Consider the following 27,219-nt stretch of genomic DNA (forward strand, 5'->3'; position numbering starts at 1 on the left):
TCGCTGCTGGGCATACCCATCAGCGGGCAGTGATCCTTCCTCGGCGTAAAAATTACTTTAAGGTATTTCCCTGGAGCAGCAAATGTATTTTTATTCAACCGCTGCTGGAAAATTAATAACTCTTAAATATCGAACAGTAAAGCTACACTTATTTTTTACTACATGTGACAATGATTTAAGCGAGCTCGCCTTGCTGGGACACACAACTCGGGGCAGGGCGCTCGACCCGCCCACAACAAAGATGGCCTCGAGTGCGTTGTCCCGCCGGCGAGCCGGCCCGCACCCAAAATGTCCGCCGAGGCGTCTCCGGCGCCCAAACCTAGCGCTCGCCCTTCTTTTCCCTATGCAACGCGACGCGTCACGGCTTCCCCGGAAGGTGCGGCGCTCTAGCCGGCGCGCCTCGGTGGCGGGCGCCGGAAGGTCCGCCCCTGCCTGCGGTGCGTTCTCTATGGCCTCCGCGCGCCGCCCTCCAATGGCAGGCCGGGGCCGGCCCAGGCCGGATCAGCTGATGGCTGGCAATGTCTGTTGACAGGAGCCGCCTCGGCCGCGGCACTGGGTGTAAGGCCGGCGCTGAGGGGAGGGGGCGCCGGGCCGGGCCGGGCCGGACGGCGGCGGCGGCGTGGGGGGGGGGAAGGGGAGGCGGCACCCCCGCCGCTCCGCTCCGCTCCGCTCCGCTCTCCGCCGGGGCGGAAAGTTGGGGAGAGGCGCGAGCGGAGGGAGGGAGCGAGCGAGCGAGGGGCCGGGGCGGGCGCCCCCCCCGCCCGCCCCCTGCGCCCCGAGGCGGGGAGAGGCGCGAAGGGGCCGCGCGGCGGCGGCGGGGGGCTTCGCGCGCCGCACAAAGGGGCGCCCGGGGCGGCGGCGCGCAGGGCCCGGCCCCGGCCCCGGCCCGGCCGCGCCGGGGGGAGGCCCCGAGGCGCCGCGATGCGAGGCAAGGCGACGCGGTGCGATGGTGGGGCCGGGGGTCGCTTTGTCTGTGCTGCGCAGATGTGAGGCCGAATGGAGGACTCGGGAGGCGCGGAGCGCGGCCGGCCGCCGCGGCCCTGGGGCCGGCTGACCCGGCTGGGCGCCGACGAAGCGGAGCCGCGTGTCCTGCTGCTGAAGAGGGAGTGGACGATCGGCCGGAGGAAAGGTGGGCCGCGCTGGGGGCGGCCGGGCCGGGGCGCGGCGCCTCGCGGGGCAGGGCCAGGGCCGGGGCGGCCTGCGGGAGCCCCCGGCCCCTGCGGGGAGGCGGCTTTGCGCTGCCGCTTTCCCCTTCCTTTTGCGGGGCGCCTGGGCGTTCACAGGCGGACGGGCCCTTCAGGTGCCTGAGGCGGCCCACGCAGGCCAGGAGAAGCAGTAGTTGGCTCAGAAGAGTTTCTTCGTGTTGGTCCCACTTATGTTCCCTTTTCGTGGTTAGAGAAAAAAAGTTAGAGCTGCGAGGCAAGAGGCTTGTGCTGTGCAGACAGGAAACGCCTGCGCAAGAGCCCTTAAGACTTCTGCCCACATAAAGATGGTTAACAAGTGTTGAAAGTGTTTCTCTGAGAGTGGGTTTGAAAGCTTTATTCCTCGAGTCTAGTGTTATCGCTATTTGCCTTTATTTTAAAGGAATTTCCACTTACTGCCATTGAAACAGTCAGAGTTTTATCTCTTCACTCTGCCCTGGCAGCACCAATCTTAAGTTTCCTGTTTATCAGTTCAAGCTATTTGACTGACCCATCACAAAGGAAAGTAATAGTCTTCAACAAACATCTGATGCTGTAACTCTATGAGAAACCCAGATAACATAGGAAAAATATTTTACCTGTTTACGTTTCATAAAGTATGCTTAGATTGCTTATCATTCTATCTGAGCTGTAGGGCAATTCTTCAAAGTGAGATCCAATTGGGGGTTATCTTGCAGAAGAAGATAGATTTTTTGCATGTTGAATTGCTTCCATAACTGTTAACTAACATCAGTAAAATGAATAGGTACAAGAATGCCAAGTTCTAGCTCATAAATGCTACTTAGAAAGCCTTTAAGAACATTAGAAAGGTTCATCTGGAGCATGCTGACCTTCCTGCTCCCATACCGAAGTTTGTTAACTCCTCAGAGTAGGATGGAAATGTTGGTGTGCTCCTGAGTAGAATTTATTCTACTTGCTTTCAGTGGGCTTCCTAGAGTCACAGGTTGTGCGACACCAGTTAACGCTATAGTTGTTAATTGTTCTGCGATTATTAGGAGTAGAACAGTACTAAACTGTCAACACTGTACGTGGTAACTATTATTTTACTTCTGGATATGTTGTTGTCACAGGCTAAGGTATAGTGCACCTACAGTGTGAATAGGTGGAAGTGAATCATGTTTGTTAATTATAACCTTTTTAGAAGCAGGTACCTTGAGTCATCTGTAAGAGAAATCAGTGTCTTACACAAGGAACCTTGAGCTTTGCATTGAATGTTAAAGTGAAGGAAAAAATGTTAAATTTGCTCAGAGCCCTAGAATAATAGGTAGGAAGGTCTCTACCATCTCAACATCATCATTACCTTTCTCCTGCATATGCCTAAATCTTAGTCTTTCCTGAGTTTTTAATCTCCCTTCAGCTTTAGCGTGACAGTGGTGTTGACAGAGGTAAGGAAAACTTCTTATTTAAAAACAAACAAAACTTTAAGGTAGAACAGTGATACCCTTGTATTTCACAGCAGTTGGTTCCTACTACTTTCCCCCAGTGTACTAGGATGAACCAGAAGTTAAATTCAATGAAAGAGTGTTGCAATAATGTGAAAAAGAGCTGTGTGATCTTTGATGTGTGGCTCTAGAATTTAGGTTGAACGCTTCCCAAACATATGTGAATCTGTACCTCTCTAGAGCAGAGTAACTGTAAGGACTGAGATTTGAAGAAAAAAAGGGGAAAAAATGAACTAAAACATCCTGAAATGGTTGAAATAAGCCTATGTCCATACATGGGACTATTTCACTGCCTGCATTTATATATTGCGTCCTAGACTGTGGTGCTCCCTATATACCAGCAGAGATCTGAACTATTGCAGATGTACGTGAGTCAGTTTGTTGTACATTTATAGCCAAGCAGAATGCTGATCTATCTGTGTAATGTGTATTTTTAAGCACACTGGAAAATCCACTTTCTTTTTAAGGTTGTGACTTATCTTTCCCTGGCAACAAGTTGGTGTCTGGAGATCACTGTAAAATCACAGTGGATGAAGAATCTGGTCAAGTGTCATTGGAAGACACAAGGTTGGTTCTGCTGTGAACTTCTGTTCTTATCTTCTTAGTCTGTGAAGTACAATTTTGTGTATTGTTCAAGGTATAAATGGTGAGTGCTTTTTCTTTTCCGTCTTCCTTTTTTTTCGTCTTTTCAATTTAGCTTGCTTTTTCAGCACTTTCTAAATCTTTTTTTTCTCTTCAAAGGAATTCATAGTCTGCTGGCTGAAAAATACTGATGATGGGTAACATGTAATATGTAATAATTCTCTAGCATATTTCTTTAGACTTGTGAACAAAAGATGACTGCGAAAACTTTGTGATGCTAGTATTCTTAAAAGCTCTTTCTAGGCATGAGTGTGCCTCATTTCAGACACTTGTGAAGGGAGGAAAACATCTTCAGTAATGATCCCAAAGCATAACAGAGACATGGAGTAAAAATCTGTATATGTTATATATCTTTCTAGTATTCAAAACATAAGTAGACTGTATACCATGAGCACTGTAGTACTTCAGCAGTTGTGGGCACTTCAGGTGGAGCTTAGATCCTATTCAAACCAATTTAATTTAATTTAAAAAATGTTCGCTATTTTTCTACTGTTGATATTTCAGTTGTGCTTTTCCTTTTTTTTGTTTAATCAGAAGGGTTGCTTTCTTTTCTCAGTGTTTCTGTATTAAGTTAGTGTGTAAAGCCCTTAATGTAGAAAGGTTTAAGCACATACCTCACTGGAACTAGTGTTACTAGTGTTGGTTAGTGGGCTAATTTAGTAGAACTACTTTTAGTATATAAAGTTAATTACATATTACTTCACACACTGAAGGCCAATGAACTTGCTATACTGGGTGAGGTTATTTCCTGTTGAATTCTAAGACTACTGTGGGAGTACAAATAGCACTGCAGGGGTTGTGGGTGGATTCCAGTAGATCTTAGTTTGTTTTCTAGACAGATTTATAAAGTCTGAGATAGGAATTTGAAGGGGAGGGTATTTCTTAGATGGAGACTGTAACCCTCTTCAAAGTTTTATCTGCTTCATTTTTGACAGGATTTTTGTCTAAGATTGCAGAAAGCTTCTGGTTTATTACATTTCAAGAACTCTGTGACATTTTAAAATACTTCTGTAAACCACATTCTTTTTCTGTCAGGTTATTGCAGTCAGTAAAGAAACAAATACTTTTCTGCCAGCTACCCCCATTCTTCATGTCTAGAAGGCATTTTACCCAAACATAAAGAAGAAGTCAGTTCAAAATACATTGATGCATATACATAAAGAAGAAATTTCATTTTGGACGTTTTTAAGGGTATCGTGGCAAATTTGCTGTTTCCTGTTCCAACATATCAGAATGCAATTGAATATATTGTTCTGGTAGCTCATGGTTAGCATCAGATACCTGCTGAGCTTTTGATTAAAAAAAAAAAATCCCTCCAAGAACATTCTGAAAAACCTTTAAACTGTCTAATAGAACATGGCATGGGCCTTTTTTAAAAAAATATATATATAGCTCTAGCAGAATGTATGAAGTTAAGCTGACATTTTCCTTTCAGCAGATATTTTACTTCTGTGTTCCTTTGTTGTGTCTTGCTCAGTTAGTAGCTGTTTTGATATTAAAAGGCTTCTTTTTCAGGGCCAGGAGCACACTTCTAGATGTTTATTTGGGATATGCATTCCTTTCATATTTTATTTTATTTTATTTCCTCAAGTTCCTGAGCTTGGAAGGAACCTCAGGGGGTCACTAAATCCAGCCTGTTGCTGCAAGCAGGGTCACCGCTGAATTTGGGCTGGATTGTTTAGGGCTTTGCTCAATCAGGTCTTGATCATATCCTCCAAGGCTGGATATTCTGCAGCCTCTCAAGGCCCTCATTCTAGAGTTTAATTATCCTCATAGCAAATTTTTTTCCCCTTATATCCAGTTTGAACCTTCCTCATTTCAATTTATGATCTTTGCCACCTCATTAAAGAGCATGCCTCTGTCTTCTTGGTAACCTCCTCATAGTTAGTGGAAGACTGCTATTAGGTTCCCTGCCCTCAAGCCTTCTCTTCCCAAGCAAAACAAGCTCAGTTCCCTCAGCCTCTCTCTTTTGTGCTCCAGCCCCCTGGCAATCTTGGTGACTCTCTGCTCAGCTTGCTCAAGTTTATCAACATCTTTCTTGTACCAGGTGACAGAAAACAGGATATAGTGTTTTGGATGTGGGTGAATGAGTGCCAAGTAAAGGAGAATAATAATCACTTCTCTTGATCATCTGTCTACACTCCTGCTGGTACAGTTCAGTGTGCTGTAGCCCTTCATCACTGCCACAGTACACTGCTGACATGCTTGGGCTCCTGTCCACCAGGATCCCCAGCCACGCCAGTCAGTCCCTAGCCTGTACTGTTGCAGATGATTAGTCCATCCCAGGGGCAGGACTTGATATTTGTCCTGGTTGAATGTCATGGAGTTCCTGTCAGCCTATTTCTCTAGTCTGTCCAGGTCCCCCGAATGGCAGCCTTGCTCTTAGCGTGTTAAATGCAGCCTCTAGTTTGGTGTCATCCGCAAACTTGGTGAGGATGCATTTCCTTTTTTCCTCCAGGTCATTGCTAAAGATAATAAACAGGCTAGATATCCCTGGATCTCTGAAACCACTCCTAGTTTAATTCACTCGTAGCTGGTGGCATTAGTTTAGACCAGTGTGGTGATAATAGCTAAAGGAATTGCGAATGATGCAGAAACTTCCTTGCCTCTCCCTCTTTTCCTCTGCTTTTTTTCAAGGCGACAAAGTGCAGCCAGCAGAAGGAGAACTAGCTGAGCTAAATTAAATTTAATTTTCTACATGATGCATTCACAGAAAGGTGGAAATTATCCTGCTAATGTAATAGAAGGGCTGCAGTCCTATGCAGCACTATGAATTAGCTGCTTATGGTTTGGCATATTACACTTCTCTGTATGTAACAAAAAAGACTTCGGTTGTTCATGTGTTCTGCTTGCCTGTGGGTGAGTTGACACAAAGAGAGATGGTTGCCATTTGCTGAATCAAGAGACTGTCTGGGGTTGATCTCTCTTCTTGCAGAAGACTATTTACTCTCTTCTGAGACTTCTGATGTTTGCTCTGAATATCAGCTGAGCTCCAAAGAATCTAGCAGGCTGAAAGAATTAGATTTTTTGGATGTTTGAGTTGGCAATACTTGATGCCCAGAAAAATACTGCAATGTCAGCTTTTTCTACTGTGGAGTGGAAAGTAGTTCTGGAAACATTGCTGTGGTCAAGCTCAGATTTTTTTTGGTGAAATGGAATGCACTGAGGGAGGCAGTTTGTGACAGCTGGATTGAGTGGACTTTGTTTCTGTGTTGTGACTGAATCAAAAGATATCGTAAAACACATGTAGACAACCAAGGTTGGTTCTTATCTCCCTGTTAGCATAATGAGTTCTTGGTTCTAGTTTGGAAAGAAGTACTATAAATTTGCAGGTGAAAGGAAATGTTTAGAGAATTTAAAATTGAGTAAACAGAGGTTTCGAAGCAATGAAAACCAAGAGTTAGCAAGTAGCACAATAGAATAGCACACCCCTTTGTTTAATTTTCCAAACCATGCCCTAGTTCGTTGGTGCTGCTTTAAAGAAGCACAATTCTGCAAGCTGACCTAACACAGCTGAACCAGTAGTTAGCTTGCCATAAGTAAAAGCAGTTGTAAGACTCTTGATTTTGAAAGAGAAATTTTAAATGCAACTCTATGCATGAGACTAGGATAGTCGTGTGAAAGACTATCAGATGTTCCCTTTCTGTAGATAAGTAGGATATTGATCTTCAGTGGCCAGTGGCACCTTTTCTGCTACTGAATTTCTCTCACCCCACCAGATACACTATTTCTGTGACCATTAAAAGAATGGAGACTGGGACAATAGAGAGGGGCTTCCGTAACTTGTTAGGATTCAAAACTTATTTCAGTTTACAGTATGTTCAGAATAATACGTGCTTATATAGTAGATAACTTCTGTGTCAATACTTCTAGAAGTTTTACAGTAAATTAGATTCTTTTCCCAGATGGGCATTAGTAATTACTAAAAAGTAATAGATTGGCATTTTTCTAGGAAGGAAGTATCTTACCATACACAGATCATTTACCTACTTCAAAGTAAGCCTATTTTGAGTGGAATGTAGCTGTATGGTATTTTGTATCAATAGTGTGTGACAGCTGGAACTGGAAGTCAAGATGTGTTATGGTTCATTAATCAAACTGTAAAGTCATGAACCACACTGGAACTGGGTCAAGATCTGAAGACTTTTTCTTCCACTCCTTGGAAAAGTGACATAGGACCTTTTGTGACTTTGTTCCACAATTTGGGCAACATATATCTGATAGAACAGTTTTTCTTCTCCACCTCCAAAATAATAGTCTGGTATCAATTCAATATAATTTGAACCAATGAATGGCTTTCTTATTTGGAATTATAACTGTACTTTCCATGTAATTTATGAGGACTATACTTTAGTCTGAAACATCAGAGATTCAAATATACAAATGTTACCATTTGTCATGTCTCTGGTTTAAAAAAACCCTGCAACATTAATCCCATACTTCACCATATCTGTTAAATGCTAAGTGAAAGAATAACACAGTTGCCTGGGCTAGTTTGATTTTATTATTATTATTATTATTAATTTTTTTTCCTTTCTCTTTCTTTGATTGTTGGCGGAGATCTAAATACAACTATTCCTGTTTGCTAACATATTTAAGAAAATCTTATGATTTTTCTCTGAGTGGTTTGAATTTACTTCTACTTCATTTGGGTTCCTGGATGCCAAACGATTCATTTAGTCAGCTCTCGCTGAAGTCAGTATAGCTGTGCAAGACTGAACAGATTTGGCTATTTTAGTCACTTTGAGGATTAGGGTCTTGGGTGGCAGTTTCTGCAGCTTGCCTTGACAGAGCAAGCACAAGCGTTGCTGGATGTGTGACAGTAACTTTTTTTTTCCTCAAGAATATCTCGCTTAAGTTGTTTAATTCCTCATATCCATCTTTGAACTTAGCAGTCATAACATTGAAACTTTATAAAATCCACCACTCCCCTTCCCCCTCCATGTGTTTGGTAAAATACTGGGGCTAGGAATTGCCTGGAGAAGCTAAACCTCAGTAAGAGACAATTCGTGTTACACAAATTTAACTGCTTTATTACAAAGGATCTAAAAGACTTATGGTGGAGGGGTGTACATGCGTGCTTTGCTTTGCCTTCCGAAATACTAAGGATGTCAAGTTTGATGTTTCCTAGTTTTGCTAAAGGACCTCTGAGCAGTCTCAATGTAAACATTAATGTTTCACCCATGATTGAAGGAGATGCATTTTTTGCTTTAACGATATTTTCTTAATACATTATCGCTAGCAGCAATGTTTACTTAAAAACAAGTATAGTTTCCAACAGACTGACTAAAATTCTTTTTTCCTCTTAATTGCTAAACTGCCAGGGCTCTTAACTTTCGGTGACATCTCCGTTCTGCTATTTCTTTAGTTCTCATGTCCTTCAGGGTAGGCAATATCTGTATGCCTAAGGTAAAAAGGCAAGCTTAAAATAGCTTTCTTATAAAAGAAGCTTGAAGTTTCTTTCATGGGGCAAAGATTGATGTCACCCAAAGATTTTCTTTGTTTACTTTTTGTTTTTGTACCTTGTTATTATGTTGGATTAGTGATTTATCTGTGTATGTAGTGAAAGCAGTTGTACAGGGAAAAGCAAGAACCAGTATCTTGATCAAGACTTGCTGTGGTTATTCAAAAGGCCTTGCTTTTCCTTTTAACTTTTTAATGTAATTCTTTTGACTTTGTACTGTTGACATTTTGGGGCACTTAAAGTTCTCTTTTCTTTTTCTTTTCATGTTACTAAATGACAAGAGATTTTTTTCCTGGGCCAAGCTGCTTTTAAAAAGAAAAGTAATGATGAGAAGGGATGTGCTTGTTTCTAAATAACCAGCCCTCCCTCACCTCCAGAGAGAAACTGGTCCGATTGAGGCTTTGTCCTGGGAAAGCATGGTGGCCTCCAGGAGGTGGCAGCAGAGATTTGCTGTCATTTCATGCAGAAGCTTGATCTGCGGAGGGAAAAAGCAGCTTTTCTGTTCTTTCATATTTGGTATTAATTGCCAAGTTTTTGAATGGCAGAAGTCTGGAATTGTAGAATGCTGTAGCCCTGAAAGAGGCTTATTGCAACAGAGCTGAAATTATTCAGTACGTGAATAATTTGACTTGGTTATAAAACACTCATAGCTTGTGTATAAAATGTCACCTATAGTGAAGGAGCAAAGATACCACCATTGATCAGCAGTGCGCTGCATTTGCTTGTTCCCCAATGTGGTTTCTTCAATGAGCCCTACAGTTTTTATCCATATAAAATAATTCTTTCCAACTCATGTTTTTTAATGTTTAAGTGTGTATAACTGTTTTTCCACCTTGCTAACTTGTTGTTTTGACTTTCAGACAGTCTAACCTTGGAATTTTAATTTTTCAGTGTTTGAAGCAAGAGGGGAGAAAAGTGAATGCTGACATGGGGTACCTGACTGTCTGTACAAGAGCGATTCCTTTGTCCCAGAATGTCTTAGGAGATTCCCACTGTTAACTGATAAACATAACCTAGAACTTTTGAAATAAATGCCTTTTGTCCTTTCCTTTTTTTTTTTTAATCTAAGGGGTGGTGATTATTCTACAGAAATAATCATCTAATTATTTTGACACATTCACCAAATGTCAGGGATCCTTTTTCTGGCTATCTGTCAGCTACCAGGTCCTTTCTAGGAGCTGCAAAGGAGCACTGAAGTCCTAGCAGCTCTGCGGTTTAGTCTTTTGGACAGATTTTTTTGTTTGTTATTGTATGTTTTTAGATCCTGGTTTATATTGTTTTTAAGAATTAACAATTTTCTTTGTTAAAAGTAGCTTGTTTTTCCCTTTCCTACTACGTAGTTATGAAAACATTTAGGCTAAATTATCTTTCTTTCTCTTTACAGTACCAATGGAACAGTAATTAATAAATTGAAAGTGGTTAAGAAGCAGACATACCCTTTACAGACTGGGGATGTGATCTATGTTGTTTACAGAAAAAATGAGCCAGAGAACAGTAAGTAAATGATATTTTTTAAATGGCACACTTAGTCATTTTTGAGTCATGAGAGAAAAGAAGTATCAGTACAATTGAAACAGAATTACTCACTTAATTTTAACAGAAATAATTTGTTAAAGTGTAAAAACAAGTCTCTACGGAAAAGGTCATGGACGTGCCCATTTTTACATGGACGAGTCTGAGCATCTGTCTGAAATGGAAATGTGCCTAGAAGTAATTTTGGAAGAAATAGTGCTTGGAATTATAACTAATAAGGCCCTGATTATATTCACCCAAGACTTCCTTTATAAGTCAAATTACTGAACTGTTAAGTGATACTTTGTGTTAAATTTAAGGAATTTTTGGCACCAGAAGAAGGGAAGGCTGCAAAAGTAGTCTTTAAAAAAAACTGGCTAATTGGGTGAAAAAAGCACTATAATAAAAAGTAGAATTAGTAAACATGGAAAAATGTTATATTAGTGCGGCTTTTATAAAGACAAATTGTGGCTCACAAAATCTACTTTAATTCATTTCAGGAACCACCAAGTATGTGGAAAAGGATGATGCAGTGAAATAGCACACTTAGGTTTCGAAAAGTTTTAATGGGGTCCTTCCTCAAAGGCATTTAAACAAGCCAAGCTATTGTTGACTAGGAATTAGGGTCCTTTCATGTATTAATAACTGGATAGAAGTCAGGGCCAGGGTTTTAGCTATAAATGGTGAGTTTTCTGCAATAGAAGACAATTAACAAAAGATTCCATGAATGATCTGTGTTGGCATCTATATTCAAGATGTTCATAAATGATCTGGGAAGTGGTACTATTGAGGTGACAGAGTTTTCATTTGATACTTGGTTGTACAGGATCATTAAATGCAAGGCTGACTGAAAAGACTTACAGGAAGAGTTTAATTGCTCATTGTTGTAAAATAACAGATGAGGTTCAACTTTGATAAATGAGGAGTGGGGAGAAAGCTCAGCTTTACATATGTATTGTTGTGCCCCAGCCAATTGCTTTGTCCATTAGCCTGCAATTCTTCCTTTAGTGTAAAGAAGGTAATATTTAAATTTTAGTAGAGAGTATTCACTTTCAGGAAAAGACTTCAGAACAGCGGAAAGAGGCATTTTGAATGTTAATTGTTATTACTTTATTTGATAGCTCTGAAGTGGAATTTTAAGGTGAACAGAATGACATCTGCTCCAAACATATCTAGTTATCTTCACAATAATAGCAGAGCTTGAGTGTAGTATTGGATAAGTCTGTATCATGATACTTAATGTATATACATAAGACCTTAACATTTTTCATGCATCAGTAGAGGTTTATGAATTGCTAATCTAAAAACTTCTAGATATATACATACCCACTAATGAAATATGATTTCCTTTTATGAAGTTGCAGTTAATTTATATACAGACAGATCAGACAGATTTATGCTGCCTGATGTAAATGCTTCAGGAAGCAGTGAAATGCTGTATCTGTCTCTCTGTATGCTCTGTCTACCTCATGAATCCTCTTTAAGATGGCACTATTGCAGCTGATGCTACTTAGAACTCATTTATGCTAATTTTGCAGGTACTTTGTAATGAACTGAGTTACTGATTTCTGCTTATGTTAACAACTATATGAATTACCAAGTAGTTAATATCACTACTTCAGTTTCTCTGTCTTCCAAAATGAGAGCGAATTTAGATCTGGCATGTGTATTTGGCTGATCTGAGTAGTTCTGAAGGAGACTAGACTCTAACTTTTGTTCAGAAAAGGTGTTGATGCAACCTAAGAGGGTCTCATGTGCTTCTATGTGGCTGGAGATTAAAAGAAATAGCAAGTTAGGGGATCTTTGGAACTGTGTTAGGTTGAAATAGGGTGGAGAAGGAGGAGATATTATCCAATTTGTTTTATTAATAGATAATAAATTAGTTTCTGGATGAAATTTGTAACGTGTCTTAATTTGTATTTTGATACTTCATGTATCTCATGAAGAAATCTAAATAAAATTGATTGAAGAAGCTGAAGTGAGCTTAGAAATAATAAGCTTCTTTCAAGAGTTTTCATTAAAGTGTCAGTAAAAATACTCAGTTTGTTCTGACACAGAGCAGATTTTAGGTTTAAGAAATGATTAAGCCTCTAGTTCCATGGCTGGCACAAGCTAAACTTTACACAAAAGCTTCTCTGCCTGGCTTCCTGAGAAGAAAAGATCTTGCTGTGCTGTTTCTATTTGGCTCCTAAGTAGGAGTATTAACGTTAAACTATGGAGGCGATCTTTCATTTGCCTCTTCTCTTGTCAGACACTGGGGAAACAGTCACTCGTGAACAGAGTTTGTTTATGTAAGACTGAGATTAATTTTTGCTTTAAAATTCTGATCAATCTCTTCTGTCATCTCTTTCAGATGTTGCTTATCTCTATGAATCCTTAAACCCGCAGCATGATGCAACTCAAGAACCAGTAGGTAAGGAAGTAATTTAAGAACCAGGAAGAGGATCCAAACTCTAATGATTAATGTAACCCTTTTGAGAAAGTTTGATTTCCTGGAATTTCGAAGGAAGCTTCATTTGAAACCATGATGTGGTGACTGTCACACAGGTTTTTCTTCTTTCCTTTTTTCCCCTAGCTGTAGAAGTTAACGTAGAAAACCTATGCCATGTGACCAAAGATACCTCAAGTACAGGAAGAAGTAATGATGAGACCCAAATTACCTCATCACCGTCAGCTACTCAGTCTTGCTATGAGGAACCACAGCCATCTACTTCTACATCTAACCTCTTTAATGCTTCTTCTACCTCTCTTACTGAGTCTGCATCTGTTGAGCAGGATAATCCTTCGACATCTGGTAAGAGTTGTGTCACGTATTTAAAGTTTGGTATCCCATCAGCTGTTACTCTAGTCTTGAATTTTAACAGATTAGTCTCTTACCCCCATTCACCTCCTCAGCATTTATCTTCCAAAGTCCTACTGAAAGGAACAGCTGGACATGTGTATTCTAACTTTCTCTGTTAGCACATAAGATAAATCCTAGTGGGTAGGTGAAGCAATTGTGAGTATTACTTGTGGTCAAGGAGGCAGAAAATACATGTATGTTCAAAACTGTTCAGTCTTTACATTATGGCTCGGTAATGGAGAACCCACCAGTGAAAACTTAGCGAATCTATATGGCTCATATAGCAAAGTAACTGAGTGCTTGCACTCATGCAGTAGCTCTGCTGAGAAACTGTTTTAATTGTCACTGTTGCTGCTGCCTATCGCCAGTCTCCTTTCCCCTGCTTAGAGTTCTAAGGCCAAAAGGTATCACGTGGCACCCTAGCCTTATATCCTGTGCGATATCAGCAAGTGTAATAGCCAAATGCTGCATAATTCTTAACTGTTCTTTCTCCAGTTCTATTTTATCTGGAAAATGGAATTGTCAGCAGTTCATGGGGACTTTTCCTGCATGCTCCTCTGAAAACGAAAATTTGCACTTGAGTTGTCATTCTAGTATCACAGACTCTCTGTTGTGCTCCTGACTTGTATGTGATCAAGATTGTATAAATCCCCTGCCTGACATCTTTGTTGGGAAGACCTGGTGTGGTTAATAGTCTTATGAATAAGTATTCTACATTTTAAATAGGGATGGAGATTTTGAATAGGGTTACACAACTAATAGCAGTTTTTCTTCAAGTCTTCCAAGTCCTAGACTTGGAAGTCAAGGCTAGTCAGATTAGCTCAGAATGCATATAGTGTAATTACACAGACATTGCTTTTATGCTTTTGCATCACTTTTCCCTATCCAGATGTTTGAATTGATGTGTGTGCATCATCAGGGGTTGAGTAGCTGCTATCTTCATATGTCCCATAACTGTATGCAACTATATTCATATTTTCTGCTTTTATTTTGCAGGATCACAATCCTCAGTTTTCACTCCTGTGCCTGCTTTCCCCATCTTAGAATCTGTGTCTCTAAAAACACTGCATGATGAACACACAAAGCTGGATATGAATCCTGAAACTTCCACAATCACTTCAGAAATCACTGACAAAGAAGGAACAGAATCAGATTCGCAAAGGTCGGAAGAGGAAGAGAAGGAAGAAGGCTTGGAACCTGCTAAGAAGAAACTAAAAGGAGGCTAGTATACTTCAATATTCAGCAACTTACTGTGCACTCTTCTATTTAAATCTGATTGTTGAAAGTTAATTTACAAAATATAAACTTATGGCTATGTCCATTTTTTCATAGAGGTCCAGTAAGACTGAAAGACATAAGGGTCTGTGCTTATTTTTCATTATTAGTATGAAATGAATTCATGTTCTACCAAACCTAGAAGGGCTTTAAAGGCTGTGTTCATATGGGATAGGTAACTTTTTCCCTGTCACGACATTATTTTATGTTGTAGTAATTGGTTTAAAAATGGAAAGCAAAACACTGTGTGTGTTGTTGTTTTTTTTTTTTTTCCCTCAAATTGAGTCAGATCAGCTGTTGACAGTCCTGTCTGGATTTGTTTCTTGCTTCTCGTTTACTTGGTTTCTGGTCCAGTGAAAATGACGACTTCAGCAGTAAAAACTGCTATGTGCAAAGCAAGAACCTTTAGCAGAACTGTTGCCAGTGAACCATGTAACTTTCAGGTCTTTTTAACACTTGCAAAAAACCCCCATCCATTTGAAAACTACATTGTGTGGGAATATTCTGTCTTTGCAGATGAAGATGCTTGTCCAAATCTTCCAGCAGCAGCCCCAAGTGAATGTATAATTAGAATTGGCTCTGAAGATGCAAAAACATCAAATGTGAAACCAGATAAGATGGAAGAAACATTAACTTGCATTATCTGCCAAGAACTCCTGCATGACTGTGTGAGGTATGTATGACTGACAAAAGTTGCAATCATGTAGGAATAATATAAGAAATTGAATGACAGCTGTTTGAGGAGGAATCCAGGAGAGTCTGGGTTTTCACAAGCCCTGTTGAGCTGTTGTTGTTGTTGTTGTTGTTGTTTTTATTTTTTATTTTGTTTGTTTTTTATTTGGGTTTTTTTATTTGGGGGGGGGGCGTTGTAATCCATATGGACAGAATCAGCTGGAAGCTTCACAGCTGCGTCTTGATTATCTGAGCACATGCAAAATGGTCTTTTTAGTGTTATGAATGTATACAAAAAATGAAAGGTTTGGGTTTTGACTCCATTTATTTCATTGATTTCATGTTTATGTTATCCAGCTTGCAGCCTTGTATGCATACTTTCTGTGCTGCCTGCTACTCAGGATGGATGGAAAGATCTTCTCTATGTCCAACTTGTCGTTGTCCAGTAGAACGTATTTGTAAAAACCATATATTGAACAACTTGGTTGAAGCTTATCTGATTCAGCATCCAGGCAAGTTGAACAGTGTGCATAACAGAATATGATGCATTTCAGACATCAGCTGTGCAATTGATGTATGTAGAAAGACTGCTGTGCATCAGGCATCTATGTACGTTTTAGTACTGTGCTGTCTTCTCTAATATAGCTGTAAGAAACAGGCTCTTGCATTTAATCTGACGTAATAACTTGTACTGTTTCAAATATTGGGTGAGAATTGAAAGTGATTTAATACTGTAACTGAGCACACTAAGAATTCTTAATTAATTTTATTTTACTACTTAGTCATGAGCAGGATGTCAGTATTAATGAACAGGGGACACTGACTGATTGGGTCACCTAAACTCAGATACTTCTGAAAAATATACATGAATATGGATTAAATTAACTTTAATCATGGACTCCTGAAAATGAAACTTTGCTTGCCTGATATTTCACTGCCGTTGACAGAGAGGGGAATATAACTATGATCTTCTGTAACTCTGGTATCTAAAAATAAGTTTGATGGACATGAAAACACAATAATTTTAAATATGTTAACAAGTGTAGGGTGGTCATGATCTTTCCTTGGGAGAACAGATGTGATGAATCCTTTTCTCTTGATGTTTGAATTTGGTTGTCTTGCAGATAAATGTCGTAATGAAGATGATGTACGTAGCATGGATGCTAGAAACAAAATTACTCAAGATATGTTGCAACCTAAGGTGCGGAGATCTTTTTCAGATGAGGAAGGAAGTTCTGAGGATCTTTTGGAATTGTCAGATGTAGATAGTGAATCTTCAGATATCAGGTATATTCCTTTAAGTTGTGCACTGAATCAGATTTGCTCATGTTTGAATGCCCAAAATCGCAAACTAGGTTAGTTTCACAAACACTGTTATTGCATCCCATATATGTGATTGCTGGTAGTGTTTCCCTGATCATTACGAGAATTAATCTTATTTTCATTTTCAAGTAAGTTCATTCTTACCAGTAATTATCTTGGCAATTGTACTGGCCATTCTACTGATCCTTGAGCAGTCAGCAAAGAATAATTAAAATTAGAACTCCCTAGAAGCCCAGCAAGATTCACTTTAAGACCAGGAGCTCTGTCCTCAGTTGTACAACAGCTTCATGTGAGACACATGAAATTACCTTTCATGGCTGTTGTTCTAGAGGCAACAGGTTTCTGGCTAAGATTTTGGCATGAGTTAAAGCACGGCATGACCCTGAGTCCAGCTGCAATGATCGTGCTAATGTGTCTGGCATGCTATTTTCACCAGATGCATGTTACTGAAGCAGCTAATGCTTTGCCGAGGGATTCCCAGACACTAAAATAGCTCTACTTTACTTCCAACAGCAGAAACTTTTTGCTGTATGTCTAGAGGGGAACAGAAAAATTGGGTTCTTCCTGTAGATGATTATTACAGCTTTGTACCTCTCTTTCATGTCCTTACACCCTCTTAAACCTTACGTTGTTTTGCTATCTTAGCTCCACTTGTGCGTTAATTGTGTGTGAGTCATTTGTACATCCTGGGAAGATGTCATCTTGCTTCCAGTCACACTGCTCTTGTTTTAGAAATACTTACAGAATACCACAATTGATTGTAAGAGGTTTTTATTTGTTTATCTGTTATGACTACAGCCAGCTTTACAACTCTGTGGTACTGTGTTGTGTAAACTTCCATATATTACTGAATGAAGAAATGCGAAATTTAAACTTCAGGAGTATGATTGACCCTTTCTAGCACAGGGAGATGAGTTGTATTTGCATTGGGCAATGTTTCCTATGACCTTACTTTATTCTTTCAGTCAGCCATATATAGTTTGCAGACAGTGCCCAGGCTATCGACGACACTCTGTTCCAACTCTTCCTGGCCCAGGCCAAGAGACGGAAGCAGGAGGAATGCAAGCACTGGGAGATGCACCATCTACATCTGCCAACTTCCCTGCAGGTCAGTGTCATGAAATCTTCTCTGCAGTATAAAACTGAGATCCTATAACTCAAACGCCCATTGTAAACTAAGCTCGGTCTTGTAGTACTATGTGAGAATCACCACTTCACATAAGTGTCTTTGCAAATATCTGGAGATTTGACAGTGGCTTTTCTTTGGTTATCCAGAATAGACTCCTGATGGTTGGTAGTTCTTAAACTGTTTTACATATTCAAATACTTTACATGCAAACGTGGTTTAGAAGTCTAAATGGCATTTTTTCTGTTCTTTTATAGAGTTCTTGTAAAAGGCACTATTGCTTGCTTGTTGCTTTCTGATTTTTATGTTGTTGATACTTGCTACATAGTCCAGGTTGCAATTTTGTGCATTGTTCAGTCTGTCCTTTATTCCCCCCTCCTGTTTTTTTGCCATTTAGCTGTCCAGGAATATGTGTGCCCTGCTCAAGGAAGTCATGTAATATGCACCTGTTGCTTTCAGCCAATGCCTGACCGAAGAGCAGAGCGTGAACAGAATCCTCATGTTGCTCCTCAGCAATGTGTGTACATTTATTTTACTTCTTTTTAATCTTGGCTATAGAACTATGTCTCTCCTTATTTTTAACTAAACTTAAGTTTATTTGGAGGGGATTCTTTATCTGGATATTCTTTATTTGGACTGTTGTAGTCACAGCAAGAAAGAATCTTCCTCTATAGAATTTGTTGTTCCCCAATAGAATTTATTTTAAATGAGAAAGTTGAACTTTTTGTTCTGCTTTTTTGTTGTTTTTTTTTTTTAAACTAAGTTTAGCAGGGCTCTATTGCTACTGCTTTATAAGAGTAATGACTGTTGGGTTATGCTGTGTGGTGGTCCTCACAGGATTTTTCTGTATTGTTTACAGGTACAGTTTGTCTGCAACCCTTCTGTCACTTATACTGGGGCTGCACTCGGATGGCATGTTTTGGCTGTTTGGCACCATTCTGTGGTACTGTGGAATAATATGTTTCTTATGAACCTCCTCACTTTGCAATAATATCTGTCTGTCTTGAACTTTAGGTAATTTAAGAAATACAATAGTTCAGTTTGTAGCACAGTGATGTAAAAGGGAACAAAGTCTGTATCCTCACACTGCAAATATAAATAATCCTTGAAAGGTGTATGTCTTAGATTTGAGAGGACTTAACTTTTTGTCTTCGTGTCATACTGAGCTTGAGAACTGCACTTGTTAGGCATGATGCTTTCTATATTAAAAAGAATCGTGGTGTGTTTCAGCCTAGTAGGAAAATCATACAAATCAGCGCAAGAACACTGAGCATCTGATGTTAACTGTTTTGAAAAGAACTTTTTGCTCTTAAATGAGACTGCTTAAGCTTTTAGATATATTTAAAAATAAATTAGAACAGTTGAAACAAATAGGCTGCAGTTTGAAGCTAATGGAATATCCTTTAATGGGACTGTTACTTTGTGGAGATCAGTAGTCGTGATTGTGGACTACAGGTGAAATTATAAATCTTAATGCCTTATCTTTGATTACCACTGGAAGTTACATATCACGTACTTGGTTGAATGCAGTTGTGTACTTGGTGATCACATGAGTCTGTGTGCCTTCTTTCAGGAGATGGGAAAACCTCTTCAGGAAATGGATAAAGGCCAACTAGTTTGGGGAAGAAATAGTAACTTCTTTTTTTTTTTCTTCCTGATTAGAAATAAATCTTGGTGACAAGTGTTTAGATGGAGTCCTAAATAACAACCACTACGAGTCAGATATCCTAAAGGTATGTTTAAAAATCATTATGTATGATACATAATGTTTAAGGCTTACTGACTCATGAAATTATAGTGATATGCTGCTGCCTAACAGTTACAGTGACAGCACTGTGTCACTTGCAGCACCTGGCTTCTAAAAGGCAAATCAAATGAGCCGTGAATGTTCAGCTGGACCAAGGTTATAGTTAGTGTGGCTAGACTGGAAATACCTTGAATTATTTTGGGGTAATCATTTGGATCTTTCAGTCTGTATATGAGAGGGCATCGTATTCTAGAGATGCATTTTGATTTGCATCAGCTCTTCCTTTACCTCCCAGATTAACAAAAAATAATCATATTGAGGCAATCCTGAAGTTTAATTTCTCCAGCATGCATTTTTGGCAGGTGCCAGGAAGGCCAAAATTCCAGACGTTACTTCTGAGCTTGGTCTAAATGACTGATAGACAGACTGTAGAACTGAGATACATTTGGCTGTTAAGCCATCGAAGAATTCTACTTGTATGAAGTATATGTTAGGGAAGCCTGTTTCTACAGTTCTACGTGTAATATCCAAAATACTAATGAAAGAGAAAAATAATTCACTTAATCTACCAGGAAAGTGAGGGTCATCAAATGTTTTCTTCCAGACAAGTTAAAATTCTCTTTAGGTTACGTGGAAAATATTTTGTCCATGCCGTAACTGGGTTATCTAAAGTAGGTAAACTGGATGAAATCCTGATTCAAGTTAAATGAGAGTGTGACTGAAATGGATCTACTTGCATCCTTTTGGCAAAAGTAGGAATTTTCTGAACAAAAGGTACTAAATCGAAGGCTTTATTGGTGATCTGAAAGTATCTTGCTAATTAAGTTAAAGAAATGGTATTTTCTTTTTATCTGTGATCAACATCATTCCATTTTGTAAACCTAGCTAGGTCTAGGTTTAATAAAATCTGAGGGTGAATGGTTTGGTCGCTCTTCTTAATGTTGCAAATTTTTCTCAGTTGAACACTTAAATTGCTCTGTTTCAGGATTACCTGGCATCCAGGGGTTTGACATGGAAAAATATGTTAAATGAAAGTCTCTTAGCTCTTCAAAGAGGAGTTTTTATGCTGTCAGGTACATCCCTTCTGTATTATGTTCATTTTTCTCTCTCTCTCTGTCTCTCTCTCTCTCTCTCTCTCTCTCTTGTGTGTGTATGTATATATATAAACCTCTATAAAGGGGCTTGAAGTTCTGTATACATAGCCAGAGCTGTCATCTTTTTGTTAACTCTGATTTCTTAAGCCTGCTACTAATGTTATGTACAAACTGGCTTTCTCCCCAGATTACAGAATTACTGGGAACACGGTGCTTTGCTACTGTTGTGGCCTTCGCAGCTTTCGAGAGCTTGCCTACCAGTACAGGCAGAATATTCCTGTTGCTGAATTGCCAGGTGGTCAATTCTCTTCCTTTGTACAATAGGGGGAAAAGTCAGTTTTATCTTGCATCTTCTATTTCAAGCCTTAGATTTAAAAAGAGAGATTTTTTTTTTTTTTTTTTGAATCCCCAGATTAATGGAGAGATTCCTTTTGTAGGGGATTTTTAACACCTTCATGTAGCCTAGTGGAATGTTGTTGTAGGGCTAATATCTTGTGAAGATTGTTTTACTTGTGAGCTGCGAAGTTTGAACACAGCTATTGTTAGACTCCCTAGTGGGGTTCTCTTCCTTCAGTATGGTGTGTTCATCTATATAGTAAATATATGCATATTGAAAAGAGGAATTTAGTAAAATCTGGAATATAGTCAACAGGAACTACTTGCTATAGGTTAATTTATTTTCTTAAATACATAAGATTATGCATTTGCTGAACACATTTTACCAGCTCTCAGCTAGGAACAAGAATGTTTTCATAAATGAATTCTAAATCTGCTTATATTTACAGTGTCAGTATAGAATACCATACATGCAACTTTGCCTCCTTCAATTCCAGATATATTGGGTATAGAAACTCTTCCATCAGTCTACTTCTAAATCTGTTACCTCTGTCCATTCAGTCCTTCTTGTTAGCAGCAGCATCCCTGTCACAAACTATTGAAAACTCTGCTTCTGCTGCTGTGCTTAATGAGGTACAGTCAGTCTAGCCTTTCCCCTTAGTTTTCCCCTTAGTGGAACCACGGAGTTGTAATGTACCTAAAACTAAGGGAAAGCAATGACCACTGCCCAAATTAATACGTCTTTCTTTCATACGGATATGTATCTAGGCATGTGCCTAGTGTCTTAAAGCCCATCTCTATTGAACTGAATGGTAAAATTTCAACCGAGAGCCCTGTGAACCAAATTGTTTCATCATAAGTCTGCATAAGCCTAAAATTCAGAATGAATTTTGTGTCCTTAATTAGTGTTTGCTTTGTGTCTAGAAAGGTGAAGTAGTGTAGTTTACAGTAGTTTGTTGGCAATCTTGCCTTGTTTCTTCCTCACCCCTGCTCTGGTGAGTAACTGCTGTTAGCAGTGGCTTAACAATCTACATCTCCTTATTTAATGGCTTCTGCAATAAATGTAGTGCTTCGTTTGTTTGTTTTGTAGTGACTGTCACATCACGTCCTGATTGCTACTGGGGGCGCAACTGTCGGACTCAGGTCAAAGCACATCATGCCATGTAAGTCGTACAATTTAGAAAGTGTTTCTGTTTTTTATTAAACCCCCCCCCCGACACACACACACACCAAAAACTTTAAAGTACCATAAATTCATGGCTAGAAAAGTAGTTGTGAAGTTGCAGCTAATACCTCAAGCATGAGGAACGCTGCTGCAGCACAAGCAAAATTTGATGAGCTTTTGGGTTTGAATTGAGCCCTTTACACGTGTCAGAAGGGTAGCACTAGCACTTGTAAGTTGTTGTAACCCATGGCTGACACTTCTTGAGTCTTGTTTTCCAGCCCTCCCCCCTGCCCCTTAACTTCTGAAGCAGCTTTTCCACTGAAGCAGCTTCTTATTGGCTTATGTCTGGGTGCCTCTTAAGTACACTGTATATACAATAATTAGCCCTGTGCTGTTTCCTTTTGAAATTCTGAGAGAGACTCCTCTAGTGAAGTGCAGCAGACCTTGAAGGGGTAAATTGGTGGGAATAATTTGCAGCAAAAGAAGCAAAAGAACTTGGAACATGTAAAATTAGGAGCCTGGTGTGACTTACCACTTCCTGTTTTTGGAGGACATCCTAGGTTTTATTCCTTTGACCCAAGCAATCTGGTACCTGGTGAAAATGAAGTTCTGAGCCTGAAAAGATGAGGATAACCTTCTACTTCTCTAGTGTTTTGTTATATCTAGGGGGCATGGGCTCCTGTATGGGTCATATATGGTTAGTAGCACTGGATAGCTTTAAAAACGAATTTTTTGAATTCAAGAATTTGTTTGCCATTTTGTCCTCCTCACTACTACAGCATGAAACCATCAGAATGTAAGGCAATTTTTTTTTTTTTTGTTCTGGATGAACAATTTTAGTCCTTTTATGGTATCTGGTCATTCACAAAAAATGTGCATCTAAAAAGCAAGGTCTTTTTCTCTAAATTCTCGGTGCAGTTCCTGACAGAGGAATTATTACACCGTACTGAAAAACTGCTTTAATGAATACTAGGTTCTGCGCTATCTTTCTAATGCTGCAATGAACACCCACACCCACTCACCCACCCCTTAATTCCTTTCGTATTTTTGTACTGTGCGTTGAAAATAGCCAGCCTGTACAGCTCGTGTAAGCAAATCATAAGAAAGGCTTTTAAAATATTCATCCCCACTTTCTTACAAATTCAGAGGTTTTTGCCAAGTATCTTTCAAAAATAATTTGGAATTCAAGTTGCAAATGTAATTCAAAGCATCTCAGCTCTCTGTAAATTCATGTTATAGTACTGTGTACCCAGAGAAAATTTTATTTTGATATATCAGAGAGGTAATTCTCCATGAAAGCACCCGCCAGTATTCTTTGTTCATATTGGATAATTCTGTTTCCATCTAGAATGGGAATGATGCAAGGGTTTTTTGGTTTGTTTTTTCTTCAAGCATTGGCTGTTTGTAGCACTTTACTGGCTGCTGTTGTTAGTTCCAAAAATCTATAAAACCAAGCAATCCTATCATACCACTTCTAGATCATCAGTGTTTTTTTTGTTTTGTTTTGTTTTTTTTTGCTAAACTGTTCTGCTAACAAGTTTGGTTGTGTGAGAAAGATTTCTTTCTAATCTTTTGTCTGATTCAGTAAGAGGACTAAAATTCATGCTCTTGTTTGCATCATCTCCTCCACATGTATATGTACACACACACAGACAGACATATGCACATGCTCAACACCCCAGTTCTTAACTTGTGTTTCAGTTATGTGTTAGGAGATACATAACCCAAGTAAGAAAGAAATAAAGAATCAGTAGTGAGAAGTTTTTGAGAATTAGAAGTGCCTTTTACAGAATTTTGTGTTACCTCTTTAATACAGGAAGGTTGGCTTGCTATTCCCGTAGAACCCAAATAATACAGAATGAGGAAAAACTTTAACTGTCCTTTATCCTTCTTCCAGAAGAAGAATATAAGCCAGTGGAAGAACATGTTAATATTGAAATGTGTTTATTAGCCTGGTTAACACTAGTTCCCACTGACTTGTATAATGCTGATTACAAAAAATGACTAATGTCGCTCAGGGCAAAATTTAATTCTCTGATTTTAATTGCTTTCTGGATTTGAAGTATGCAGAAGTATAGAGGAGGGCTTTTAATAACAGGTTTTCTGTGTGTATAATATCACTAACAAGGGTTAGGCAGGAGGGATGCTGAAAATCCTGTTACAAATAACATGGTGGTAGATTTCAGTCTAAACAGGTTCTGAAAGACAGGTATGTTACCATGTAAATGTTCTGCTTTAAACTGTTTAACATTTAAAATACCCTATGAAAGATGCTGACTCTTTTGTGTTGCCTGACTTCTGAGAACTTTGTTACATTTTAATACTTTTTGGTTTTTTTATTTCAGGAAATTCAATCACATTTGTGAACAAACACGTTTCAAGAACTGAATACTTGTAGTCTATAGAGAGGGGGCAAAAACCTATAATACTGCTTGTACAGTTTAAGGTTTCAGGGGATCTTCTCGGTTCCCCCATAGCAGGGAATCAATAACTTTTGCATCAGGTAATCTGGTGTGAACTTTTTAATTTGTAGAATTTTACAGCTGTATATGAGTAAGGTAGGTTTTTGGTTTTGTTTTCAAGAAAGTCCGGCAAGCATTGCATTCCATCCTTATGACTACAGTGTCCCTGTATCACTGCAGTGAAGAATAAAAACAAACAAAAATCACACTCACACACCCACCAGCCATATCTTGGGAAGACCTAAGAATAAGGAGTGTATTTGCACTACTTGTGGAGAAACTGAGAAAAATCCTTAGACTTAAAATAGCAATGTTTTGTATAAGTAACTGATGGATATTTCAAGAGCCATTAATATTTAAGAAGGAAATTGTCAGTGTATATTCATAACTGCTTTTTGCTGTAGTCTGTTTTTGTCACTACCCGTTCCATTTGAACTAGAAACACATTAATCTTCTCTTTATTTAAAAAAAAAAAACTCTTTTCCGTCCATTTAACAGCTGTTTCAGCTTAAAGCTTCTACCATATGTGCAGTGTTATAATGGAAGAAGTAGTTTCTTTTCTTAGTTTAGTAGTGTTGATGTTTTTATTCATGTTAAATTACAAAAATAATTGCACAAAAATTTGAAAATCACATTTAAAGTTGGGGTAATACTTGAAGCAGAACAGACTTCTGCTAATATTACTTCTGTAGTATTTTATATCAGAAGACCAAACAGTGCTTTTGACATAGAGCAGCCAGTAGGACACACTGGTTCACTTTTTGTATTTCTTTTTTGGTTTGATATTGTATGCTAAGTATGTACCTCTGCCATGCAGCTGTTCTCTAGCATGCATACACTGGTAAAAATGTAGAAAAAGCTATAATTTAAAACAGAATATAGCAGCTTTACTGAAAAGAGCAATCTTACCGAAAATAATTCAGTATGGACAAATTGTAGCAACATGGAGGCATTTTTGGCCAGGGCTAGGGATGATGAGGGAGGACACTGGTGTCACTGGTATTAAAAACAAAAAAATAAAGAACTCCCCAAAATGTAGATTTTATTCCCACACCTTTTGCAAAGCTCATTTAGGAAACTTCCCAAGCATCATTAAAAAAAATTTGGTGCAGTCTGATCTGTTTCATAGCAATCTGATAACTAATGTTCACGCACTTGACTGGGACCAATTTTTCTTTATTGTTGTACCTAGAAGAGTGAAACAGAATGAGAAGAAAGCATACAACGTTACCTCTGTAGATACCATGTTGTTTTTAAGTATGCCTTATTTTGTGAGCAAGATTTATACTTCAATATTAAAAAGTGTACACACAATACTCTGTGTTATAATGGAGCACAAATGATGCAGCACACTGTGTCTGCGGGTGTCAGTGAATTAAACAACTATTTCCGGTAATGCACATGTTAATATGAATGCTAATTAGAACGATGCATTTCTGTTTAGATTTTTATTTTCTAAAATAGCTGCCGCAAGGATGGGTCTGTTGACCATGCCCGTATGCTATTAAAAGTACACTTTGGTGTGGACTTCTCTTCCTAATCTCTGGGCATTTTCTCCTGTAAGTAGGATTGAAATTGGATCTGGAATAATACTTGAAACTTCTTTTAAAAACAACAGTTTGTTTCTGTCTTACTACTATTAACAATGTTCTGTTAATTCTGTATTTGTATTTTTATGTTTAGATTTTTTTTATGGTTATTGTATCTTCTCAGGACAACCATTCCCAGCTGTTTTTTATCTCATTTTCATCTCTGGCTGTGCATGTAGCAAACTGAGTGCAGTTGTGGAGACTGAGCCTTTGCACATTATATGCAGAAATGTGCTTTGCATTCTCACTCACCACTTCCCACACCCCAGATGGGCTTTCAGCATAGACTTGTCACTGTGCTAGTGTTCAAGCCACTCATGTGCTGAATTTTTTTTTTGTTGGTCAAGAATAATATGTCTACAGTACTACGTACAACCTCGCTTGCACTTACTCAAGTTATGTGTGTATAGGGATGTATTATGTGACTTAAAATGGAAAAAAAACCCAAACTCATGTACTTAACATCTAAACTACCTGTGCAGTAGAGGTTCTTCAAATTCCTTTTATAAGCCCCTCTTCCTTTCCCCTGTTACAGATAATTAATCTGCCTTTCTATGCATATAGGGTTGCGGTAGTGCAATGGAATGAAGGGTTTTTTTTCTTTTTGTCATTTATATTGTACCAGGAAGAGATGAGAAATTAACTTGCAGATGGGGAGGGTGAATAAATCCTGATCTTTATATGCTCTTAAGTAAGTAAGAGTATCTTTCATGGGTATTACATACTCTATACATTAGACCTTTTTAAATGTATGGTTGCCAGGTGATAGTTAATGTGATAAATGTATGAACTATGCTTGGTGTAATTGTTTAAATACTGTAAAGGTGCAGCATATTTTTAACCTGTCTAAAGCACACCCCCACCTTCTTTATAAGAGATATTTGGAAGCTGAGCATGAAATGTTGTAGAATAGACATTGTGAAAACCAGGGATTACGATAGGGTTTGACGTTGTGGCGAATAAGGTATATAGTCTCTCTCTTTGAGAAAGTTCTTTTATAAAGAAGGTGGAGCGTAGTTCTTCCAGTTCTCTTTTTGTGATTTATTTTTTTCCTGAACTAAGAAGTTATTAATTAAAAAAAAAAAAAAAAAAAAGCTATTCACTGAAGTTGTCTGTATCTGTTTCTTCTGTGGTGTATTCTCTCACCACAGAAAAGGATGTATGTGACATTTTCTAATGCTTGGTCAAATTGTCAATTATTTGAATGTTGAGATTTTACAACGAAATATCATACTCGAACTTATCATTGAGAATGACATGACTCTTGTCATTCCATGGAATTGTCTCAACCTTTCTTACAAGTATCAGATGATATCACAAAGGATC

At 38.9% G+C, this 27,219-nt stretch overlaps 1 protein-coding gene across 1 annotated transcript; it reads left to right on the forward strand.

Moving 5' to 3' along the window:
- The first annotated feature begins 400 nt into the window (after window positions 1-400).
- On the forward strand, window positions 401-25,342 carry CHFR (checkpoint with forkhead and ring finger domains). The gene is made up of 18 exons (XM_026106881.2): window positions 401-558; window positions 985-1,129; window positions 3,112-3,211; window positions 10,135-10,244; window positions 12,616-12,675; window positions 12,838-13,056; window positions 14,101-14,325; window positions 14,896-15,052; window positions 15,409-15,563; window positions 16,176-16,338; window positions 17,340-17,482; window positions 17,898-18,017; window positions 18,360-18,443; window positions 19,163-19,233; window positions 20,233-20,320; window positions 20,529-20,636; window positions 21,768-21,840; window positions 24,188-25,342. The coding sequence occupies exons 2-18, from the start codon at window positions 997-999 to the stop codon at window positions 24,228-24,230; spliced, it is 2,052 nt and encodes a 683-aa protein (XP_025962666.1). The 5' UTR covers window positions 401-558; window positions 985-996; the 3' UTR covers window positions 24,231-25,342.
- Window positions 25,343-27,219: the final 1,877 nt, after the last annotated feature.

Source organism: Dromaius novaehollandiae, chromosome 17 (genome assembly GCF_036370855.1).
Source record: "Dromaius novaehollandiae isolate bDroNov1 chromosome 17, bDroNov1.hap1, whole genome shotgun sequence".
Classification (NCBI taxonomy): domain Eukaryota; kingdom Metazoa; phylum Chordata; class Aves; order Casuariiformes; family Dromaiidae; genus Dromaius; species Dromaius novaehollandiae.